Source organism: Falco punctatus (genome assembly GCF_963210335.1).
Source record: "Falco punctatus genome assembly, chromosome: 1".
NCBI classification, from domain to species: domain Eukaryota; kingdom Metazoa; phylum Chordata; class Aves; order Falconiformes; family Falconidae; genus Falco; species Falco punctatus.
In genome coordinates, this window is record NC_137580.1 from 104,206,363 (window position 1) to 104,228,822 (window position 22,460).

Below are 22,460 nucleotides of genomic sequence, written 5' to 3' on the forward strand. Positions count from 1 at the left end.
TCCTGTTAATGAATATTCTTGTCTTTCACCAATGCAAGTGATTTAAATATATACTTGTGAGGCAATTGTAAGCTTGCAGTGATGTACAGAGTTTGACATTTATACCATTATATATTTTTGAACATAGTATGACTACAGAAGCATTACTAATTTTGAGTCACTTCCAAATGAGAACTTTAACAAGAACAATGAAATGCAGTGCAAAAGTGATTTACCTCTCTGCTTCAGCTACTGTTGCAATCCCTCTTGATCCACAGTCCAAAAACCTGGTAATTTTGGTAGCTTTGTAATAACTTAAAGTACACCCACTGTACCTTGAATAGCTGCCAAAAATGTGCCTTAATATCACATGCATCTTAGCACACCTTTAAGGACAAACATAATTTTAACCCCACTTGGAAAAGGGTTTAGCTTCTAAGAGCTTTACTGAAGCATGACATGAGACAAAGAACCTCTGGAAGGGCACTACGCAGCAACTCAAGAGATGTGTTTGCACTAGAATTAAGCTCCTGGAAGCACAGCTGTTCTCCCTGCACCGCAGCTGTAACTTTTGAGATGTCCAGGTTCAGAAAGATGCCCTACTTCTCCAGTGTCCCCAGTCCCAGAGACTTAAAGACTCTGACCCCCAAATTTATTTAAGTAGTAAAACGTCTACCCAATTTCATGGGTCTTAAAGCACATATAAAACAGTGCACTAGCTTCCATAACTGGTCATACATCTAAGCTTACAAAATAACTCTGAGCAAATCCATTTATGCCAAGCTGGAATTTGCCAACATGTAAGAGGTGCAAATTATGATTACCTAAAAATACATGTTTTATAAAGGAAATAGCAAGTGACCCTAAATTTTAGCAGTTGGACCAAGACCCTGCTATAATGGAATAGGCAAGAGCAGCAAACTCATTAATTTTATTGCTTTTTCAGCACTTCTGTACAGTTCAAAGTACACCACAGAGCCAGCAAGCACACAGCAGTATGTACTAGGGAAGCACTGCAAGCTGCTCACAAGCATCCAGCACCTGCATACATATGAAAAGTAGATTAAATGAGCACAGAGGTAAACGAAATCAAGTTGGTTATTCCCTCAACAGCCAAGAAATGCTGTTGGGGAGAAAGGCAGGGAGGAAAGGGCAAAAGATAAACTCACTGTGGAGTGGGTGCCACCCCCACATTTGGCCAGAATTAGCACCCAACAACCTCACCTTCTGACCAAGGTTTTTCATTAGGGATTGTGTAATTGTTTATGAAGTCTGTATGAAAGCACAGATGAACAAAGCCACCAGGATACCTCCCATTTAGAGAGAAAAAAAAAAAAAAAACTTACCTTCCTTGCCTTAGTACCAGTTGGGAATAAAACCCACATACACACTTTATAGCGCCCCGAACACCATAGCCTAACTGATCATCAGAAGCTCAGGAGTCTCAGCACATTGTTGTTATAGTCAAAAACCAATAACTAGAAACCAACACCTTAGTATTTCCCCTATACTGTTATAGGAAAATCATCACAGAGAGATCAGTGTTTGCCCTTCCAAGCACTGCTACTCAGGTACTTTGTTTGGTACTTCCAAGTTACAAATTCCTCAAAAATTGCAAAGGGGAGGAAAAAAAAAAAACCAAGAAAAAAAAAGTCTTATCTCCTAATACTACCACACTACATGGCTTTTTGCTCTCCTTCTTCTCTTCCCCACCACTGAAGGAACTAACATATCCAAGACGGAGCTGATCAGGAACTGTCAGTTCTAATCAGAGCATTGTAACTCTCAGTCACTGGTGGCCCTTGGGTATTTGGTTTCCTGAATATATACAAGATTGTTATCCTGAAAGCTAGTCAGCATTTTTGGCTGCTAGACAGAAATAGCATGACTATTATAAATGTTTTTACGTTATAGCTTCAGCAATATTTGAGATCTAATAGCTTAACACACAAACACATGCAATGACCACTCTTTATGAGCCACACTGGTGCATTAGAAATCATTTTTCTTTATTGCATATTTTGTTTCCTAACTTACACAATCAGCATTTATTAATAGTGTTGCAATTCTGTATTAATTATTATTTAGCACTGACAGCATGCCTGGAACTGCACAAAATTAGTCCCTGCCTCAAAGTGCTTAAGCAGCCCTGATTCAGTGTCTCATAACCAACATATCATACACCAACCTGCTCAATTACTGAAGTCTGGATTATCATGTCACTTGGTCAGCTGATGTCACATCATATTATTTAACTTGTGCTGCTCAGGACATCCAAGCCACAGTGGGTCTGGCTGGGATGAAGTTTACAAGCACAAGCCTGTTAGAGAAAACTACCTGACACTAAAGGCAATGTAAAAATGAGAATCCAGTATCTTAGGCACACACACACACAATCCTGTCATAGTCTCACACTTTCAGATGAAAAGTCCCACTAAAGAAATACACAGCAAGAGCACACAGTGGTTTGTAAACTTCCCAAACTGTGCTAGTTGCAAAAATGTGCTAAAGCAACTATGTGTATGCCAGCATAAATGCAAAATGCCCAAGGTCATCACTACCACACAGGCACAAATCATGAAATACAGAGGTGACAGGCAGAAAGAAGTGAAAATTGCAAATCAACAGCAGGGCAAGTCCCCCGTTTCAGATCTTCACTGCTTTGTTGGCGTACTCTCCCAAAGGATCACTTCTCTGAAATGAGAATATGCAGAGAGCGCAGATCATCAAATCCTAGGACAGCCACAGGAGTCAAAGTTAACCTTCGGGGAGGTTTAATTCAAGCCCTGCAGGCTTCACACAGACACAAGTCCTGTTGCCTCTCTCAGTTCACCCACTCTTGTTGTTTTCCACCTTGCCAAGAACACAAGGCTCATATTCTAAGACAGTAACGACATGTTTCTAATACAAATAAAGAAAATGGGAAGCTATGAAACAAATAATTAACTGTGTTTTGTTATTTACATAATTATTCACAGAAGCCTGAACAAGGAGTAAAATGGATTACTGCAGTTTTGGTTCAATGCAGCCTTAAAATAAAAATTCATCACATGCCAAGGCTGAAAGGATTTTCATTCCAGCATGTGGTTCTCTCATACTGCCAGCCAAGCTCCAAGCTGCAGCTATTCTCCGTATAAACCCTGATCTTTTCCCTCTGCTGTTCTGTTCAGCCACTGCAGTTGCTGGCCACCAGCAAAAGCATAGAAAAGTTATTAAAAAAAAAAAAAAAAAAGCCTGTAAGAGGTAATACTGTTCACCAACAACATAATCCTGGTTTGTTGATATTGCTGAAGCCTGAATTTAGGTCTGGCAAGGCATAAAGCAGAGTTTTTCTTCTATGTTTCTCTCCCTTCAGCTAAAATTGCTCTATGATTTCAGTTGTGGTAGAAGATCAGCAGTTCTGGAGAAGGATGACTGATATTTATTCCCTCAAAAAAGCAGTACAGAACAGGTGGGAGCAGCCACAGTGCTCTCATGATATGCCTCATTGCTGTCCAGAAGGATCAACGTGACAGAAGAACTCAATGGCTTAGTCTGTCATTTCATATTTTGAGGTAATGTGGTGGTTCCCAGTCGTGCCTTGTGTGGAGGCTTTCCCAAAACACACAGCATTGTAAAGAGTGGAAAGAGAGCACCAGAGGCTCCCGAACAGCCCATGTAAGAGCCTTCCAAAGGAAACCCTGAGCCACTCCTGACTGGCAACAGGTCCAGGGAAACGACCTCAGAAGTGAAGGATTCTACATCCCTTCAGTCAGCCAGGTTTCCTTACGTTCTCACTTTCCTGATTACTTACACTGCTGTAAAAGTGGATGGAAATTAGCGTTCCCTCCCTTTCACTTCCTCTCCCTGCAACCCTACAGAAATAGCTGGGTTACATAAAACAGAAACACCCACAAAACAACAATGAAAACAGATGTGTTAAAAAAAGAAAAAAATGCATACGAGATGCCTACTGTGCCTGCCAATACTAAGTAAAGTATTTGTCCAGTTTATAAATAGCAGCACAAACTATTTTAATAGTACCAGACTCAAAGGGAGGTTCTAGTAAAGAGCTCAGAACTAAGGGTTTGGGTTTTTTCTGTTTTATTTCGAGTTTTATTTTGCCTGTACCTGTCTCAGATTTACTTCTTGACTTTCTGACCAGTTCACCAAAAATACAATTTTCAGGAGAGGTCCACACCAAGTTCTGTACCCAAACTTCTCTGGAAACCACCAGGAGTTGTTCACCTCACTTATACCTCTCTGGGCTCTAAGCCCAAGCCCATTTCGCTCAATTTCCATTAACCCCCATGGCCCCATAGGCACTTCACAGGTCCTTTGTAGAACTCATTTTGAAGATACTTTTTTTCTTTTTAGAACACTCATCACCCTATATCCCTAGCACCAATTTCCACAAAAAACTCTCTCAACCAGCAGAAGTGTGACATCCTCCGTTGTCCACTTCCAACAGACATCTTCACGCCTTCTCCTGTGGTGCTCATCATGTTTGGTAGATGCTGTCTGTAAACACTTACCTTCAAATTCCTCCTCACTCTTTAGCTACACTTCCAACAACGTAAGTCATATATGCTAATCTCCTAGGGCCCCTTACAGTAACCAATACTGCTCTTGTCTCCTTCAGACTCTCCTACTCATGGCCTACAGCTCTCTGGCATCTCTTGATGTACATGGATTGTAAGTACCTTGGGTGCACCATCTGATTCAGTAGAAGCTGCACAATGATGTCCTGGTCTATAGTACACCTAAAGCAATGACAATGCAAACAAGCAAGTCGGTAAGAGCTCTGATCTCTGTATTTCCTAGTTTCTATGTGTAAAATAAAATTATGGTTTCCCACTGAATCTTTGGAATAGGTACCATGAGTCTTTATTAACAGCTGTAAGGAACCTCCAAGACTTTTCCAAAACTTACTTGATTCAGGTGACACATCGTAACACCTTTCAATCACAAGTTCCTCAGCACTTGAAAGCCCAAGCAAAAGCTATGGGATTTCATATTAGGGGAAAAGTCACCAGCTCTTAACAACATCTGTTGAGCTTCGTAGCCCACCATGCTACCTAATCAGCAGCTTATTTGCTTCTGATGCACAGTCTACCAGAAGCAATAAAGAATAAATGCATAATAAATAGGAACAACTAAAAACAAGTTGACTGATGGAATTTAACCCTATTGCAGCTTGGCATGGTATCTGAAAAGTCCTGAAGGAATGATTACAGAATTCCGACACTTTTGACCAAAGGAGCTTTTCCACACAGCTTCTGATATTGACAGTCTCAGAGATCAAGAGACTAGTAAGATAATCACATTATTCTTAAGAGCACACTCAGTATTTATGAGGATCTTAACTCCATGTAATAAAGGCCATATTCACTGACTGTGATGACTTGGATGCTTTGGGGATAAAATTAATCAACATGCATGAAAGAGGATCTCAGAGTCAAACAGGAAAATCTGCACATAATAACAAAGATAGTAACTATCTGGCAAACCTACATCACAAGGAAGAAAAATACTATGATTAAACATAATAAGACTTCGCTTGAAATGTAAAATACTCTGCAACAAATCCTGCCAACTCGCATAAGAACCAGCAAACAGGAAGCAGCTGACTATGCAATAAAGGCCATCAGGGAAAACACAACATTAAAAGAACTAGATGCTAGTACACAGCCCCTGTCACTGTGCTGTAGAGTGCTTTCTACTGCCTGTTTTTGATGTGCATGAGGTTCAGTCCTTCCCACTTCCACTCACAGTGCAGTACTTGAATTCTGAGCCAGTAACAGGTACCTATTGTCAAGCAAAACATTGCTGTCATCTTGCAAATTCTCACATGTGTGAGCTGGGGGCACTGCTGGCTCAAGTAGGTTCAGTCAATATTCTTTTCTAATATTTTCCAACATTACACTCCTTCCACAGCCAAGTCCTAGGTTGAAATCAGCTCAAAAAAGTAAAAATAAAAAATAAAAAAACAAATAAAAAAGACACACACAAAAAATGAAGAACTTGTACTGTCACTTAATGGTTTCCTCCCTGAAACTATAACCACTGAGCATAGCCTTATTACAACGGGGATAAGGGGCTCTCTTTATCCCGTTACATATATGAGATCTCAGACTGCATGAAGATCATTCAGTATGAAATATGCTATGAGGTAATATATTATTATCACAAATATGAGCTCACAAGTCAAAAGAAGTTTTGGCTTATAACCTCTTGAATGTCTTTGTACTTGAGAGTTAAGTGTTGAACCTTTCCTAACCCTTCAGTTATAGCTTGTACTACATAGTTTTAAACTTGCCTTTCAACTTTCAATAACCATTTGCATGTATGTATCTTCAAAGAATGGTATTTGATTTGCAACTATGTGTTGTAATGAGAGGCTAATTAACACAAATATGGTTATTAGCAAGTTACAGACATTTACAGGACAAAAACAGCAGACCAAAGCCTATGGCATACTGTGTCACAGTGATAGAGAACCTCAAGGATGGACTAACACCAGCCAAGACTCTGCCACTAACTACATTACCACAGGCAAATCACCGACACTCTACAACTCTGTTTCCCCTTCTGTAGTGGGACAGTAAGACTCGTTTACTTTGCTGGGTAGATCTCCAGCTTAATTAAATCATTATGTTTAAATTAAAGGCACTACAGAAATGCCAGGAAGTAGCATCAGAATTAGAAGGTGGAGGTGACACCCTAATGAAGCAAGACTATTTTCATCGTCAACAGCAGGCATAGTAGAAGGTCATCCATGGCATAATCGTGAAACCACATTCCAAGCTTCTGAAAGCAAGATGACTTTTCCCAAAACTTCATTAAGGAAGAAGGTATGTCCCAGCATCTCCAGATGGCTGAAACACACTAGATTCACAATAGTAATCCACAATGGCTTCATTACTCCTAGTTTTCCCTTTTCCTTACTCTTTGCTTTCCTAATAGCAGCAAAACATCATAGCTCTTGAAAGATTGCTTTTTCCACAGGCAACTGTTTTCAGTATCATCAAAGACCTATTAAGAAAATTGCAGAGGATCATCTCCTTCAAGTCAGTAATGTCCAGCACAGAGTTTTCAATCTTTTCCTTAGAAGAGCCACAGCAGAGGCATTCCCACTTTTTGTCTTCTCCCAAATACCATTACATTTTAACATTACACACACACACTGGAAATTTCCAACTCTGCATAAATGAAACATCCACTACGACTGCGCAGTCTTTTTCTTTTTAATGCATTGGAAGAAACTTATTCTTAAACCGTAAGAAGCAGGTCAGTCCTCAGTGGAGGCCCAGTTTCACCACGTGTTCCCAAAAGAGCTGCCACTTGGTGTGAGGTGTGATACATGTTCTGTGTCTCAGAAACTACACTCAAGTTCTGTCACGGAACATCCCAGATACCAGAAGGCACATCCCATCCTAAACTCATTTAGTCCATACTGGGAAGGCATTAAACCAAACCTAGGGAAATAGGCAGCTACTTCCTTGTTTGTTGCACCTGAAAAAAGATTACCCAAGAACAATTATACACAACAACCTTGTTCCAGACTGTAAACACCAAGAAATACCACATTTGCTGTTTAGTTTTTAGCAATGCAAAAGCATTCGCTTTTCATTTTCAGGAGCAAGATGTGCTATAGGAGAGGTCAGCCTCGTTCTTTCTAGCACGTAAGATCTCCTTGTGTTGACTGGATGTGTATCCTCTGTCTTCTATGTTAGAAGACAGTGGAAGATACCCAGCGAATGACATTTGCAACAAAGAGCTCCATACTTGATCTCTTTTCCTAGTGACTAAGTATATAATTGCATATACTCATTTTATAGATATACTTGCTTTTTTTCATACTTGCATTTGTGACCAGGAAGACCAAAATGATCGCAACTAAGATTTCAAGTAAGGTAGAAGATGTACTTGTAGTATTGTGCCCACATGACTGGATTCTCCATTTGCTTATGTCCATCTGTCAGCTGCCTACTAATCACTTTTGAGTCCACTGACCTGCTTTTGACGAAATTTGACAGCAGGAAGAAATCCCAAAGCTCCCAACACTTTCATTTAAAAGAGATGGTTGGGTAGAGGACAGCCTCTTGTAAGACAAGACAAGAAAGGTTAATGACAAAGGTCAGCTCTTATTTGACGTCAGAGAACCCACAGAAGGGATCACCCTAGAGACATGAATCCTCAGGAACCAGTTTCCATCGGTACTGTTGCTCTTCTAACACTTGTTTCAAATAGAGCTGGAACCAGAAATTAATTTCAGTTCTCACAACAGTTCACTGGCCTTAGGTAAATCATAACTTCTGATGCTACTTCCCCTGCCATAACGTGGCTAGTGTCAAACACCCTTATTATGTTGCTGCAACAATTCATATTTGAAATGTACTTTGAAGGTCTGAAGAGTTGTATTTGCTAATTATTACCTGTCTTGAGACATGAGCTGAATATTCAAAGTGCTAGCTTGATTCATATGCGAGTGCACGTCACATAAGCATGTGGTATGCACTAAGACTCAAAATATAAAAGCAAAGATTGCTTTTAGAGAAGACTTTGTTATAAAGTCAGTTTTGAGCTCAAAACACGTTTTTATTACCGTGTCTCTTCTATTAGACTGGATTTAAATTATTCCCCATTTTGGAGTAGCACTTTGTAAAACACCAGCTTGAAAAATAAGTACCAATTGACAGAAGACAGAAAGATCATGCAAAATTTGATTCTGTCCTCAAAGAAAAGTCAGATGTCTGAGATCTTAGACCTTTGATACGAAGCTGAATTCCACAAGGCAGTGACCGAGCACCATAAAACCAGAGCTTATCCTAGAAATACTGGAAATCATAGCATTGGGACTGGTAGTACTACATGACAGTAGGCAGGTGGTTTTTATCCTCTGTTTGGCCAGGCACTCTCCAGCCTTTCCAGAAATGAAGATGCTTCTCCCTCCCTTTGCTGGAGTATCCCATGCCTTCTGCTCTTACAGGCAGAAAAATCAGATGACAAAGGTCTTGCTGAAAGTACTAGAGCAAACAGGTGAACAAGACAGTGATTTTAAAGGAAAAGGGTGCACGAGTGGGGGATAGCTTCCTGAAAAGGAAACTCTCCCGTGTATTAAAGTAAAAATGTCTGCCAGAAAGATTCCTGTTTGAGGGTGATGGAGCAAAGTACAATTTCCTTCCATAACAACAGATCAACCCTGTACTTTCAAGCTTCCTCCTGTAACACACTGACTACCAACCGAGTACTCAATACTTCCCAATACAGGCCTTTACATTTCCCAAAGGAGCAAGCCCTGGCTAAAAAACTAAGCCACAACAGTGTCAGTTAAATTTTCATTTTGATTCTCCCCCCACCTCCCTAACCCAGACAAAACAAAACCAACCTGGCCAACCTATTCTGACAACACTGACGAGATTTATGTCCCTTGCACTCCATCACTGCCCTACAAACATATATTATTTTAATGCAGCATAAACAAATATGTGATTTGTTTAACACCACATCGAGTCCTAGTGATTAAGGTGTGTATATGCATAGAGCAGAATTTATACATGTGCAAATCCCTTTATAAGCTCTGAAGATAAAATTATCAGTATTGCCAAACACAGAATATGTATTATATTTTAATTACATGAGACAGTTGAATACCAACAAGCCTACTTCATTTCTAATTAGAAAAAGTTCAGTAATCATCATCTTGCCTGCTGTTATTGCCTGACAAGAATAAATGAGGAGTCCCCTCTAGGGACCGCACAGTAAACATCCTCACACACGTTTGTTTCGGAGCCAAGCTTCATAGTAGTAGTAATCGCGAGGCGCATAGCGCCTGTCAGGCAGCACAGCTGGGAAGGTGCATCCGTCGGGGAGTGCGCGATTTTAAAACGTTTACCCCAAGAACCAGGCGCTTTACAGAGCCCCTTGCAGCCTCCTTGCCTTGCCCTGCTGCTGCGCACCGCCGCCCGCAGAAGCTGCGGGGCAGCTCCCCCGTCACCTGCTGGGCAGTTCTGCAGAGCAGGGACCTCCTTGGCCCAGCGCTGAAGGGCAGCCTGGCTTCTCCGGGCTGGAGGGGCTCGCCGGGGACACGGCAAAGGTGACACGCTCCGCTGCGGTGTCCCCCCCGCAGCAGTACAAGCGGTCGCGTCCCCCCGTCTCTCAGCAGGCTGTATGTATGTGACAGCGGCTGCACCTGTCACCCACCGCGTTCGGGCCGCTCCCAAGATCAATAACGCTTCTCCTGTCAGCCCATAAATCGCATCAAGTAACGTTCGCCGCCGCTGCCCGGCATCGGTCCCTTCTGGAAAAAAACCAACCCACCAAACACTTACTCCGCCATCCAGCCGAGACAAACAAAGGCCACCTCCTTTTATTTTCCATCAGATTCAGACCCACTGGAGAACAATACCGGGGGGGACGACGCGGGACCCGCACAATGGGCACCGGCCGCAGCGAGGCCTCCCCGCCCAGACGCGGCGACCCGCAGCCCCCCGGCCGGCCCCGCTGCCCCCGGCCGGCCCCGCTGCCCCCGGCCGGCCCCGCTGCCCCCGGGGGACGGAGGCGGCGGCGTGCCGGGCCAGGGGCTATCCCCGCCGCCCGCCCCTCACGCCCGGGAAGGGACGCCGAGGGGTGCCCTCACCTGCCACCGTGTACCGGTCCAGGTAGTTGAGCACGTTGCCCACGCTGAGGATGCCGGCAGCCGCCACCCGGGCCCGGCCGAGGTTCGGCGCCTTGTGGCGGGCGGCCGGGCGCTCGGGGTGCTTGCCGGCCGCCGGCGGGTTCATCCTGCCCGACAGGGTCTGCACCTCGCCCTCGGCACCCCGCCCGCAGCAGCCCCGCTCGCCGTCCTCCTCCTCCTCCTCGTCGCCGGCTCGGAGCCGCCCGCCGCAGCCCGGGCTGCTGCCGGAGGAGCCGTCGCTTTCCAGGCACATCATGGGCTGCGGGAAGGGGAACGGCGGCGCGCAGGAACCCGCGCGGAGCGACCGCCGGTGCGCCCTCAGCGCCGCATCCCGCGGCCACCTCAGCCGCCTGCCTGCCTGTCTGCGGGACCGGCCGCCGCCTCAGCCGCCTGCCTGCCTGCCTGCCTGTCTGCGGGACCGGCCGCCGCCTCAGCCGCCTGCCTGCCTGCCTGTCTGCGGGAGCCGCCTCAGCCGCCTGCCTGCGGGACCGGCCGCCGCCTCAGCCGCCTGCCTGCGGGATCGGCCGCCGCCTCAGTCGCCCGCCTGCGGGACCCGCCGCCTCAGCCGCCCGCCCGCCTGCCTGCGGGACCCGCCGCTTCAGCCGCCTCTGACAGTTGCCCGGCCGGGGCGGGGCCCGCCGCCGGCTCCGCCCCCCCTCCGCGCGCGCCCCAGCCCGCCTCAGCAGCCGCGCGCTCCCGGCCCCGCCTCGCCCCGCCCCGCCCTGCGCGGGAAAGGGGGTCTGGCATCTCCTCAGCCCCCCTGAGGTAAAGCCCCGCTCCAGCCCCACGGAGCTCGGCCTCGAGCAGCGCGGTGGGGGCGAGGTTGTCGGTTACCGTCTCCTAGCTTTTATGATTCCACAGCGGGCTCGGAACATGTGGATTGGCGGGACTGTGTAGCGAGCTGGGGAAAAAATAGCCAACAAAAAGGACTCGAGCAATTCTGGCTTGTGCCCAACGGTAAAATACACGTGGGCCACACACAGGCCCACCCTCAGATCTGGTTTTAAGAACAAATCCAAAAACCCCAAAAACTTCCAACACCCTGAACTGTCTACAGTGAGGAAAAGGCAGCTGTCAGGGAAGGGGCGATGGCAGGGCAGGGTGAGGGCACACGGGAATGCGCCACCGGCCTCACAGCTTCCTGCTCAGCCCCAGACGATTTTCCTACAGCACAGAAGTTACTTCAGGAACAACACGCATCTTCAAAGGAAGTAAAATTGCTCCAAAGTTCCCCTCGCTGAAAACAGTTCCATCCCGCTCCCTATAAAGTTCTACCTTTGAGCTAACAACAGCCAAGAGAAATTTCATTTCAAAAGGAGGAGTCTTCAAAGAGATTTAAAAGTGTTCACAACCAGAGTGGCTCCAGCCTGTCGTACCTGTAGTAAAACTACAAAAGCTAACTAAAAAACAGAGAAATAAAATGACTGCTAGAGAGCTAACGTGCACTTGTCGGAGAACAGGAGGTTACAATTTCAGATTTCTCTCAGTTTGTTGATCATACTCTCAAAACTCTATCATGATGAAAGCCTTTGTCTCCGGGTTACACATTTAAACAAAACGCCTGCCACCTACCTCTGAGGAAATGGCAGCTGCTCCCAGCACAATGCGATGTGTGTGTGCTCCACATACCTGGCCTTGTCACACCCTTTCCACGCAGCTTGCACCGATGACGCCGGGGCCGGACTATGCCAGTAATCTGGTGAGATACTACAAAAGGAACCCCCGGGATGCTGCCAGTGAAAAGGGCACTTTCTGGTGAGTCAGCGCACAATTCAGTGCTGTTTGAGCAACGTCTGGCTGAGGAGAGGAGCAAACACCATTCCTGATGACAAACAACACTCCCAAATAGTGGTAAGTGATGGTTTTATGTTGGGAGTAGGTCTGCACAGATGTTCCGGAACTAGTTTTGGAAACAGAAACAACATAGCTGGATTAACATAGGATGATGTTCTGGTTGACTTGTCGAAGTCTAGGGAATCATTTCTTACTCCATAGCAGCATCTGCAGTTCAGATGTGACTGGCTATATGGTAAAGGTTATACTAACAAAACTGCTTCTTCGTGTTCCCACTGATTTCAGAATTCAAGTGGTGTACATAATGTGGTCAAGTGACAGTGCTTACGCAGAATATTATATAGCCTAAAATGAAGGGGGGAAAAACCACAACCAACAGGGTAAGGGAGAAAAAGGGAAGTGGGGGGGAAGAGGGGGGGGGAAGAAGGGGAAAAAGGGGGGGGCGGAAGAAGGGGAAAAGGGGGGTGGAGGGGGGGTAAGGGAGAAAAAGGGAGGAAAAAAAAAGAGTGAAATGGCTTCACAAAGACCACACAGCTTGCCCAGCATTGGAGGCAAAACTTGGGTGTTCTTTAAGTTAGACATATCAGGCACTAAACACAGCTGAACTACAGGTTCAAGGAGTTCCACAGACACCAGCCAAAGTATCCAGGAGCCCTCAGATGTGTACAGTCTGCCCCAAAGTCAGTTCCACGCTTTTTTTCACTGCTTGGGCTACCCCTGGGCTTTGCACACAGAAAACTATGTTCAGAAGATGTTCATGAGATTAAAAGGTAAGGCAAAATGAAATACCTGAATCTTATGGATCAAATGGTTCCCCTGAAAGCAACTAAGAAATGCACAGTTTTCTGAAGAAACAGAGGTTTAACCTAATTAATTTCCTTTCATTTGTAACCAATACCAAGCACACAAACACAGCTGACACAGAAGCCAAGGTAGCTTACTGCCCATTAAAATAACTGCCTAAAAAGACTGGGGAGTGACTCCTCCAAATCCCCAGGAAAAGAGAAACCAGGCCAAACACCATCTTCCTATTAAAGGTCAACATATATGCCCCAAAGTTCAGGCAGGTTTCTGGTGGCCATCAAACACAGAGCAGTTCAGGACCAAGCTGAAGGGGCTTGTAAGAAAATCCTTTTATTTCTGACAGAGAGAGAAGTTCCAGTTCAGAGTCACCTACTGATAGAGCACAAAGAGGCACTGCTTAGGCAGTTAGTTACATGGACATCCAGGGCCTTACATTACAGCCAACCTTAACACCTTTAGCTGTACATGGAAACTCACAAACAGAACAGATGCTAGTGCATCCATGTCATGAGATTTATGCAAAGGAAAAGCAGAGGGAACTGGAAAAAATGTGGTGGAATTGGTTTTACTGGCAGCATGATTCATGTGGCTGAACTGCTAAAATCACCGGTTACTACCTCTTAAGAAGAACAGAGTAGATTCTAGCTTAGAGACATTGCTGGGTTTTGCTGCGACAGGTTGTTGAAAGGCAATTTGATTACAGTGTGCAAGGTCTACCATGGGGAGAAAAATGCCAGTTCCAAGAGCCCTAATCAAGTGGGAAAAGGCATAGCAAGAGCCAGAACAATGGCTGAGAGCTGGAGTTAGAAAAATCCTAATGAATCATCTGGTTCATATTTGTTACAGAGTGATTATCATCTGGAACAAAATGCTAAAGAAGGAGCGTATTCTCTATCCCTTTATGTCTTTGGATGCAGGTTGATTGCCCTTTCTAGAAAGTGCATTATTGAACTCAAACATGAGTTACCGTACTCCACACAGAGAGAACTGCTGTAATTTGATGATACAGGAGGTCAGGCAAGATGGGTTAAAACCCCAACCCTGATGATACGAGTTCTTACCCTGCTTACCAAGCACACAATATTTTCTGTGCCCACTTCAGTCACTAGATTGATCTGAGCATAGCCCCTAGGAAAGCACATGACACCAACCTAAGCCTGAAACAGTGAGTGCAAAACAGTAGCACTCTCATAGCCCTGGTGATGAAAATGGACAGCATCTTTCCAGATACTGGTGATACTGTGTTCTGTTCAAAAGCCAGGAAGCTCCCTCACACTGGGAATGCTACCCAGAAGTATACAGATACAATTAAAAGCAAATTTGAACTTAGCTAGCTCATCCTTCTGCTTCTTCCTGATTATGCATGTCATGTCTGCTCCAGAATGAGCTCCGGCCAGTTTCTGTAGATTTCAGCTAACAGATATTAGCTAGGGATAAGAGAATCAGCAGCCTTTCTTCAGAGAAGTAACATCGCCTTGGTCATGTTTCTAAAATCACCTCAGCCCATACCCCATCACTGTCTTGTCCCAGTGGTGTCCGGGTGAGACCAAATGAAACCATGCCCCAGTCTTTAACCATGCTCTACTGAAAGGTACTTGCAGACATCCTGCTGAGTGTTCAACAAGGAAAAGAACAAATTCACTTGTTAGTAGTCCTACTCTCTACCAGTGCAGTCAACAGAGCTTATCCCTTCAGGGATTATTTTCTTCGTTTCATTATTTTGTTAGTATCTTAAAAGCTTGAAAATGTTTGTTTTATTTTATCCTGGTCTGCACTTATTGATTTTTTTCCTCATCTCCAGAGTTCTAGAGGTGGTCGGTATGAGCAAAACCACTTTTGTTTGACAACAGCTGTAATTTATCTTTGAGGAAAAAGAACCCACTTTTGCTGCACACCGATATTAACTACAGCAGTGTAGTCAGTAGCTGGTCCATGGACTAGACCTGGCCTACAGGAAGTTTATGACCAGCCTCCCACCTTCTCTCCCAAGGGGTGATGGCTGATCCTGTGGTGCTAGGTGCCAGCAATTACCTTCTCTCTCACATCTTTGCCCCTTGCCAGCTGCTGCTGTGAGGAAAAGGAAGGAGAGGACTTGTTGCAGAGGGGAATGGTGGGTTGGAGCACCCATGGAAGGCAAAACCCAGACCTGAGCCATGTTGATAACTAGGTTGGACCTTGCCTAATCTAAGCAGTTACTACAGCCTGAGGAATTAGACTATCAAGAGGACATCACATTGCTGGTTTGGAAATAATGAAAATTAAAAGAAAATGCCTTTCCGTCTCTAACCCATCTTACTTAGAATCCAGACTCTTTCTTCAGTTAATAAAAATCTTGGAAAAATCAATTTTTCTACTTCAGAAAGTCACAATAACCTCTCATATACAACTGTCAAAGGACTGGAGCCTCCCTGAAGTAATGCTTTGCCAAAATGTACACCAGTGTAGCCACCACTATAATCAGGAGTAGTAACTGCCTATAATAGTCTAATATGTTAGACTGTAAATAATTACAACTCAAAACAACTTTTGTCCCTTTCCCATTTTGCATAGTCTAGTTCAAAACCAGGACTCAAACACAGGGACACACAGGGTCTGTCACTTAAGAAAAATAAAGCTACACAGGCCACCAAACTATAGGATCACAAAGTCCAGATTTTCAGTTATCCAGAGATAAGCCTTAGCCTCACCAAATTTTATGAAAAGTCATATAGTCAGGCAATCATCAAGGCCACAAGAGCAAAACACAGGACAGTGACAGAACTCTCTCTAGTTCTGCCCACTCCTGGGCTTCAAACAGATTGCAGCTCTGCAAGAACAGGAATTAGAACCTGGCAATTACGCACTGACATACCCATCATGGCCACTATATCTCCTGGATTCATGTTTTTTTCAGAAACTTTGTGGCTGAATTAAGCTGTTACTAACAACTGATGTTATGCAGCTGCATTTACAAGCTCATCCAGCTCAGAGGTTTCTTGTGTGACATGCTGTACCAGGGAGACCTGCTGAGCATCAAGCAGTCTTCCAAACCAGTGAAGGGGGATACATATTAGCATATACCTCCATGTTTTCCAGCAGTCACTCTCTCAAACACGCTCTCTACGTTAAACTACCTAGAGAGACCAGCCTCTCAGTTTAGCTATTTAAGGTGTGTGTTCAACACTCAGTGATGTAAATAAACCCCTGGTTATCATCCTTTTCCCTCCTCACTCATACGTGACATGTTTCACTGAGGAGAGCTTTGGGCACTGGTGTGCTGAAACATGTTTGTGCCGGGTGCCGTATGCACAGAGCAATGTGGCCAGACTGTGTCACCTTCAGAATAAGTTCATTAAGCAGAGAAGATATGAGCAGCACCCCAAAATAAGCAAACATTTTAAAATCTCTCAGAAGGCAGATTAGGCGTAATCTCAGTGTTGAAAGTATAGTGGTGTTTAAATTTCTTGAATTCAACAGAAACACAACGGAGGCAGAGGCAGTGAATCAAAGGAAAAATCCATGAATGGAAGCTGGCATCCCAAGGCCCAGTTTCTTTCTGACCCTCATGCTTAGTGCTTGAAATGATAAATTAGGTGCAGAAGAAGCTGTATTTCCATGAAAACATTTAGCTTTTGCAACAATACAAGCAGCTGCTCTCACCCTCCCCTACAATCCTACATAAGTGCCTGAGTATCTGTTTGTGAATTTTGCAGTTACAACATTTGTATAGCGTTCCAGCCTGCCTGGCAGCATATGATATCACATACCAACCAAAACTAAAAAAAACCCCAAACAGCATAAAAAACCCCAACCCTCCAAACAACCCAAACCCACCCGCCCCTCCCCACATGCAACAAGAGAAAACACATGCAAATCCCAAACCAAAAATCTACAGGCATAGCAGACTGCTCAGGATCACAGTATCCAAAGGCAGTTGGTACAGCAGGCACACACCATCGCTGTCCTTTGCCATTTCTTAGCGAGTGGCCTTTGATGTTCAGGGCTGTTGAATGTAGGGATCTATCTCCAGAAGTACTGACCTTCATTATACTCAGAGGAGCCTCAATGTTCTAAATAAATGGAGTTTGCGGTCTCACCTCAGGTCCCAGAGGGGACTACAATTACTGGTGTGCCACATTTTTGGCAAGTTTTGTCCCATGTTCGAATGAAGGATGTTGAGCCTGAACTACTGCCTCCGCCCACTAGAGGAGTCAGATTCTGCAGATGATAACACGCATATTTGCCATTAGCGTCCCACTTCTCAGAACAACTAAATACTTGAGGTCTGATTAACTAGCATTTAAGAATCCAGTGAGGAATGGATAGTTACAGAAATAGCGTTCTTGCAGTACCCCAGAATTTTAGGAAGGGACTGCCAGGTCCGTGTGGGAGCAGAGGCATCCCAAAACAATAAGGACAGACCCAGCAGTTACCAATTTATAAACAACTTCCTGGCATCTTACAAAAAGAGCTCAAGCCATGAGAAGGGAATCCTTACAAAAACAACATTAACAGAAACAGTTTCACTGTTTGCTTTTGCCCACATGAGGACAGATAAAAGATGAGGTCACACAAAGTGGAACAGCCTGAAACTGTACAGCTCAAACTGCACAGTTTTCTCAGTCAAGTTGACTTATTTCAAGGCCAAATTTCCTCGAGCAACTTTGAAAATTACAGCTTAATACTAGTGGTTTTAATTAGGGCTGGTCATCCATTGTCCCAGACATTGTCCCCAAAATTACAATCCCAGTCTCATAACCTAATGTGATTTATGTTAATACATCATCAGTGTCACTTGAATTTATAGTAGTCCAAGTGGGCTGAAGCATTCACAGTTAAAAACCACATTTATAGCCTCAGCACCTGAAGGGCGCCCATCTGTGCTTTCAGAAAAGGGATTTATTTTATTTTGCACTTGGTAATTTTCATGCCTTTTCAGCATTCACAGTGAAGCCATTTGGTTCATAACAGGATATTAGAGATGCACTCTTCTGGGCTAACAGCAATTACATCCTTGGACTCAATGATTGCTTACAATTATATGGGATGGGATTTGACAGCTAGGTATATAGGATGGAAGGAACCAGCTATTACTATTCTTGGTGGTTCGACAGTTTTAATCTCCAAAGTTGACACTGGTGACTGGTCCACTTGATCAAACAAAATAGAACATGCAGGGGTTGCTTCACAAGTGGATTGCCCTGCCCAGCTTGTAAAGAGACTGAGAACATTGGTCAAAGACCTCTTTGCATATCATAGCAAATTCTATACCATGAGCATTAAAAAAAAAAAAAAAAAAAAGAAAGAAAGAAAGAAAGAAAGAAAAAAAGGCAAAGTCATTATTCAAAGACAAAGCACTACTCCAAAATTAGAAAGCCGAGCTAGGTTTCTACCTAAGGTAGAAACCACAGGTACTGGTGAGATTCTGTGAAGGGATCACAGTTTAAATGTAGTCAAGATCAGGGAATTTAAAAGCAATTTGAAGAAGAACATAAAAATTATTCTGAGATCATTTATGTCTTGAGAGAAGAAGGAGGTTCTCAATCCACTGCCTGGGTACAAGTAGCATGGAGTAGGAGGTAAGCTTATCTTTTATGTGATGGAGAGTGAAGGGAGAGAAAAAAAATCAGTGAGATAAGATGCAGCGTGTGCGTGCGCTCCTAGTTACAAAGTTAACTACAACTCTGCAAATGATTAGCAACAACCATTTCTCAGTTCAAGCACTCTTGTATCCTAATCAGAGAAGTTTTATATTAAGCTTAATTTTCAACATGAAATGGAGCTGATCACATAGCTAAATGATAGTTATGATTCATGTAGGCGTGCTTACAACTGGATGGTTTTTCTTGTATGCAAACAGAATATAGCCAGTGAGTAATTACCTGACCTGTATATAGTGCTCGATGTTTTAATAGAGACTGTTTCACAAAGCTGAAAAAATCACGAGTACAATTAGTCAAGAGAAAAGTCAGGGAATGGTAACAGTCTAGAAACCACTCATTTACTGAAAAAGAGACTATAAAAACCCCCAACACTATTACCATAAAAAGGACAAATTTTGATAAATTGAAATCTGTAAATAAAACAAATTGATAATGAAGCAAAAGGACACTGAATATTCTGTAAACAATATTTTCATTTTCAAGTCTATTTTAACACAAAAGTAGTGTTGACAGTATACTACCTCATCATTAGATAAAGGGTTCGAGCTGTGAACAACACTGCGGTGCAGTTTAAAGCTACTGAGGCCTAAGCACTTTTAAGTCAGGACTTCAGAGACTGCTAAACGAGCAGGATGAGGGCATTCTGGTCTGCTGACATGAGACATGCTGGTAACTATTAACAGAGGGAAATTCCAGGAGCCTGGAAGGATGCTTGTGTTATGCCAATATTTTATAAACATAAATACAGGCCTGCTAGCCTGGCATCAGTCCTGAGTAAAATAACTTAAGGGCTGACATGGGACTCAATTAATAGAGAAACAAGGGATTGTATAATTAGTACCGATGAACAAAAGTTGTGCTGGTTTTGGCTGGGATGGAGTTAATTTTCATCACAGTAGCTAGTATGTGGCTGTGTTTGGGATTTGTGCTGGCAGCAGCGTTGATAACACAGGGATGTTTTCATTATTGCTGAGCAGCGCCTGCACAGCATGGGGGCCCTTTTGCTCCTCACCCCACCCCACCAGCGAGCCGGCTGGGGGGCACCAGGAGCTGGGAGGGGACATGGGCGGGACAGCTGACCCCGACTGACGCAGGGGATATCCCACACCATATGGCATCATGCTCAGCATATAAAGCTGGGGGAAGCAGGAGGAAGGAGGGGGATGTTGGGCGCGATGGCATTTCTCTTCCCAAGTCACCATTACAGGTGATGGAGCCCTGCTCTCCTGGAGATGGCTGCGCACCTGCCTGCCCATGGGACGTGGTGAATGAATTCCGTGGTTTGCTTTGCCTGTGTGCACAGCTTTTCTTCGCCTATTAAACTGTCTCTATCTCGGTCCATGAGTTTTCTCACTTTTGCCCTTCTGATTCTCTCCCCCATCCCACTGTGGGGAAGTGAGAGAGCAGCTGTGTGGGGCTTAGTTGCTGGCTAGGGTTAAACCACAACAAAGTTTATTAAAAGGTAGAACTTGCCAAATTAATTTGATTTTTATTTTAATGGGATCAAAAGTTTGCTTGCCTGCTGAAAGGTAGCAATGTCACTATAATGGACTATTGCACAACACTAACTTGGTATTATGTGACATGCTGCTGATCCATAACAGTTCAGACTTACCATGGCATGCTAAATGCATTAAACCTGGCTATATAACAAGTTACAAAATGTAAGTGGGAATATATTACTAAGCACATTTCTGAAGGAGTCCCTCAGGAACTTTAGCTCTGTTTAAATACATTGTTAGTGCCAAGGAAGAAAGGAATCACCAACCATGTTCCAATGCTATAGCATTTAGTAAATAAGAACAGTAGAGCTTACTGCTGGAATGATCTGGATTGCTTGGCAAGTTGGAATAATAGGTTTTAATGTCTAGAAACACAGACCATAGGTCTTACAGGACAAAGGATTTAACCCTAGAAAGCAGTCACTTTGGAAAGGCGACTAGGCTGATGTGAACAGTCAATTAAATGTGAGTTCCTGGTGCAGTGCTGTAGGCAAAAAGGCCATGAACACCACAGGAACCTGGAATAGGAAGCAAGTGATACCACCTTTAACTGTGGTGTCACATATACTTCTGACACAGCAAGTACAGTTTTGTTGACTATCACTCAAGAAAGCTGTTGATAAACAGAAGAGCACTCAGGAAACTGCTGCAAGAAAGATGAAGGGGCCGGGAATAATGTTTTATAACAACAGATTCAAGAAGCACAAATGGGTTCAGAGTTTTAGGCCAAGGGCTGATTTGCACAGGTTTTTGTACATATACACAGAAAAACTAATTCAATTGTTACGGAGTCATCTGTGTGACTAAACTGTAAAAAAGCTCTTACCAGCTAGAGTGCGAAGATACATGGATATAAACAACAAACAAGATGCCTCTTTATTAATAATGAGGATAATTAGCTGTACCAATTCACCAGTAATTGAGGTAGTTCTACTTTAACAAAAATTATTCAAGTCTAAACTAGATTTTTTTTCTAAAATCTGTATCGTTTAAACAGAAAATAATTTACAGAAGTCTATAGCTGTAATTTAGAGGCTATGGGATTAAATAGCCAGGAAAGGTCCCATCTGCTCTGATAATCTCTTTTTAGACAAATGTATATGCATATATGCATGTGTATGTATATGCATACATACACATATATCTAAAAATAAGAATAAAACTTAGGGCAAACATTTGTGTTTGATCAAATGCTTTTTTCCTTCTGTGTGAAGTGCAAAGGGGGAAAAAAGAGGCTTTAACAACAGTGGCAATTGGTGCTACTGAAGAGTCTAAACAACAACTGTTCTTATAACTTATTTATTTCTATGCTCATTGCTGCAAAACATAATGAACCACAACTGATATATGGCAAGAGGGCAACTTTTATAAGCTTTGCTAAGTAGCAGAGCATTATGAAGTCAGAACAAAGCTAGGGGGCATTGCTTAAGTGCTTAATTCTCAAGAATACAACAAACTTCTTGGGACTACTGTTTCCAACTAGCTGTTCTTAGAAGCTAATTCTTTGAAGATACATACATCAGCATAACTACTGCTATTTAAGCTGCTGGAGCTGATCTTCTCTGACTTCATCCTGAAATGTAACCTGCAGCAAGACCAAAGTGCAGCTCTTCTTACATACAATCACATAACCGTGCAAGCCAAGGCAAAAGCAAGGTCTTCAAGTGTAGAACTGGAAGCTTTTGTCACGCTCTGGCTGTTCAGGGCTGTCTGCCCGGATACCTACAACACAATCCTACTTTCCTTCAAAGCACCAGTCCCAGAAACAGCTAAGGTAATAAAGCCTCCAGCAAATCAATTCTTGCTACATCCCAGTTTTCTAGTAAACTTTGGTTGTAGACAGAGCCCCTCTTTTTTCTTTTTTTTTTTCTTTTCTTTTTTTCTTTAAGACTGAGCTCTGAACTTTCACTGGCAGACTTTGTCACTGTAAAGAGTGCTGGGCTGCATATTGGAAAAACCCACTCCAGCAGGAAGAATATTGTAAGGTCTCCAACCTGCATCATTTCCTAAAAATGACTTCAGCAGCAATATTCACACAGATGTATCCTACGCGTTATTTTATGAATTCCACACGTTCAC

The 22,460-nt window shown here is 43.6% G+C and overlaps 1 protein-coding gene across 3 annotated transcripts in view; it reads right to left on the reverse strand.

Annotated features, from left to right (window-relative positions):
• The window catches only part of SPNS2 (SPNS lysolipid transporter 2, sphingosine-1-phosphate), a 143,172-nt gene extending 130,339 nt beyond the window's left edge, over positions 1-12,833 (reverse strand). For all 3 annotated transcript variants that reach the window (XR_013923671.1, XM_080364992.1, XM_080364991.1), the window contains exon 1: positions 10,601-12,833. Coding sequence is in view for 2 of the 3 variants with exons in the window: in XM_080364992.1 (XP_080221118.1) it covers positions 10,601-10,895 (295 nt within the window). In the remaining variant the exon portion in view is untranslated. The remainder of the gene's footprint in view (positions 1-10,600) is intronic.
• Positions 12,834-22,460: the final 9,627 nt, after the last annotated feature.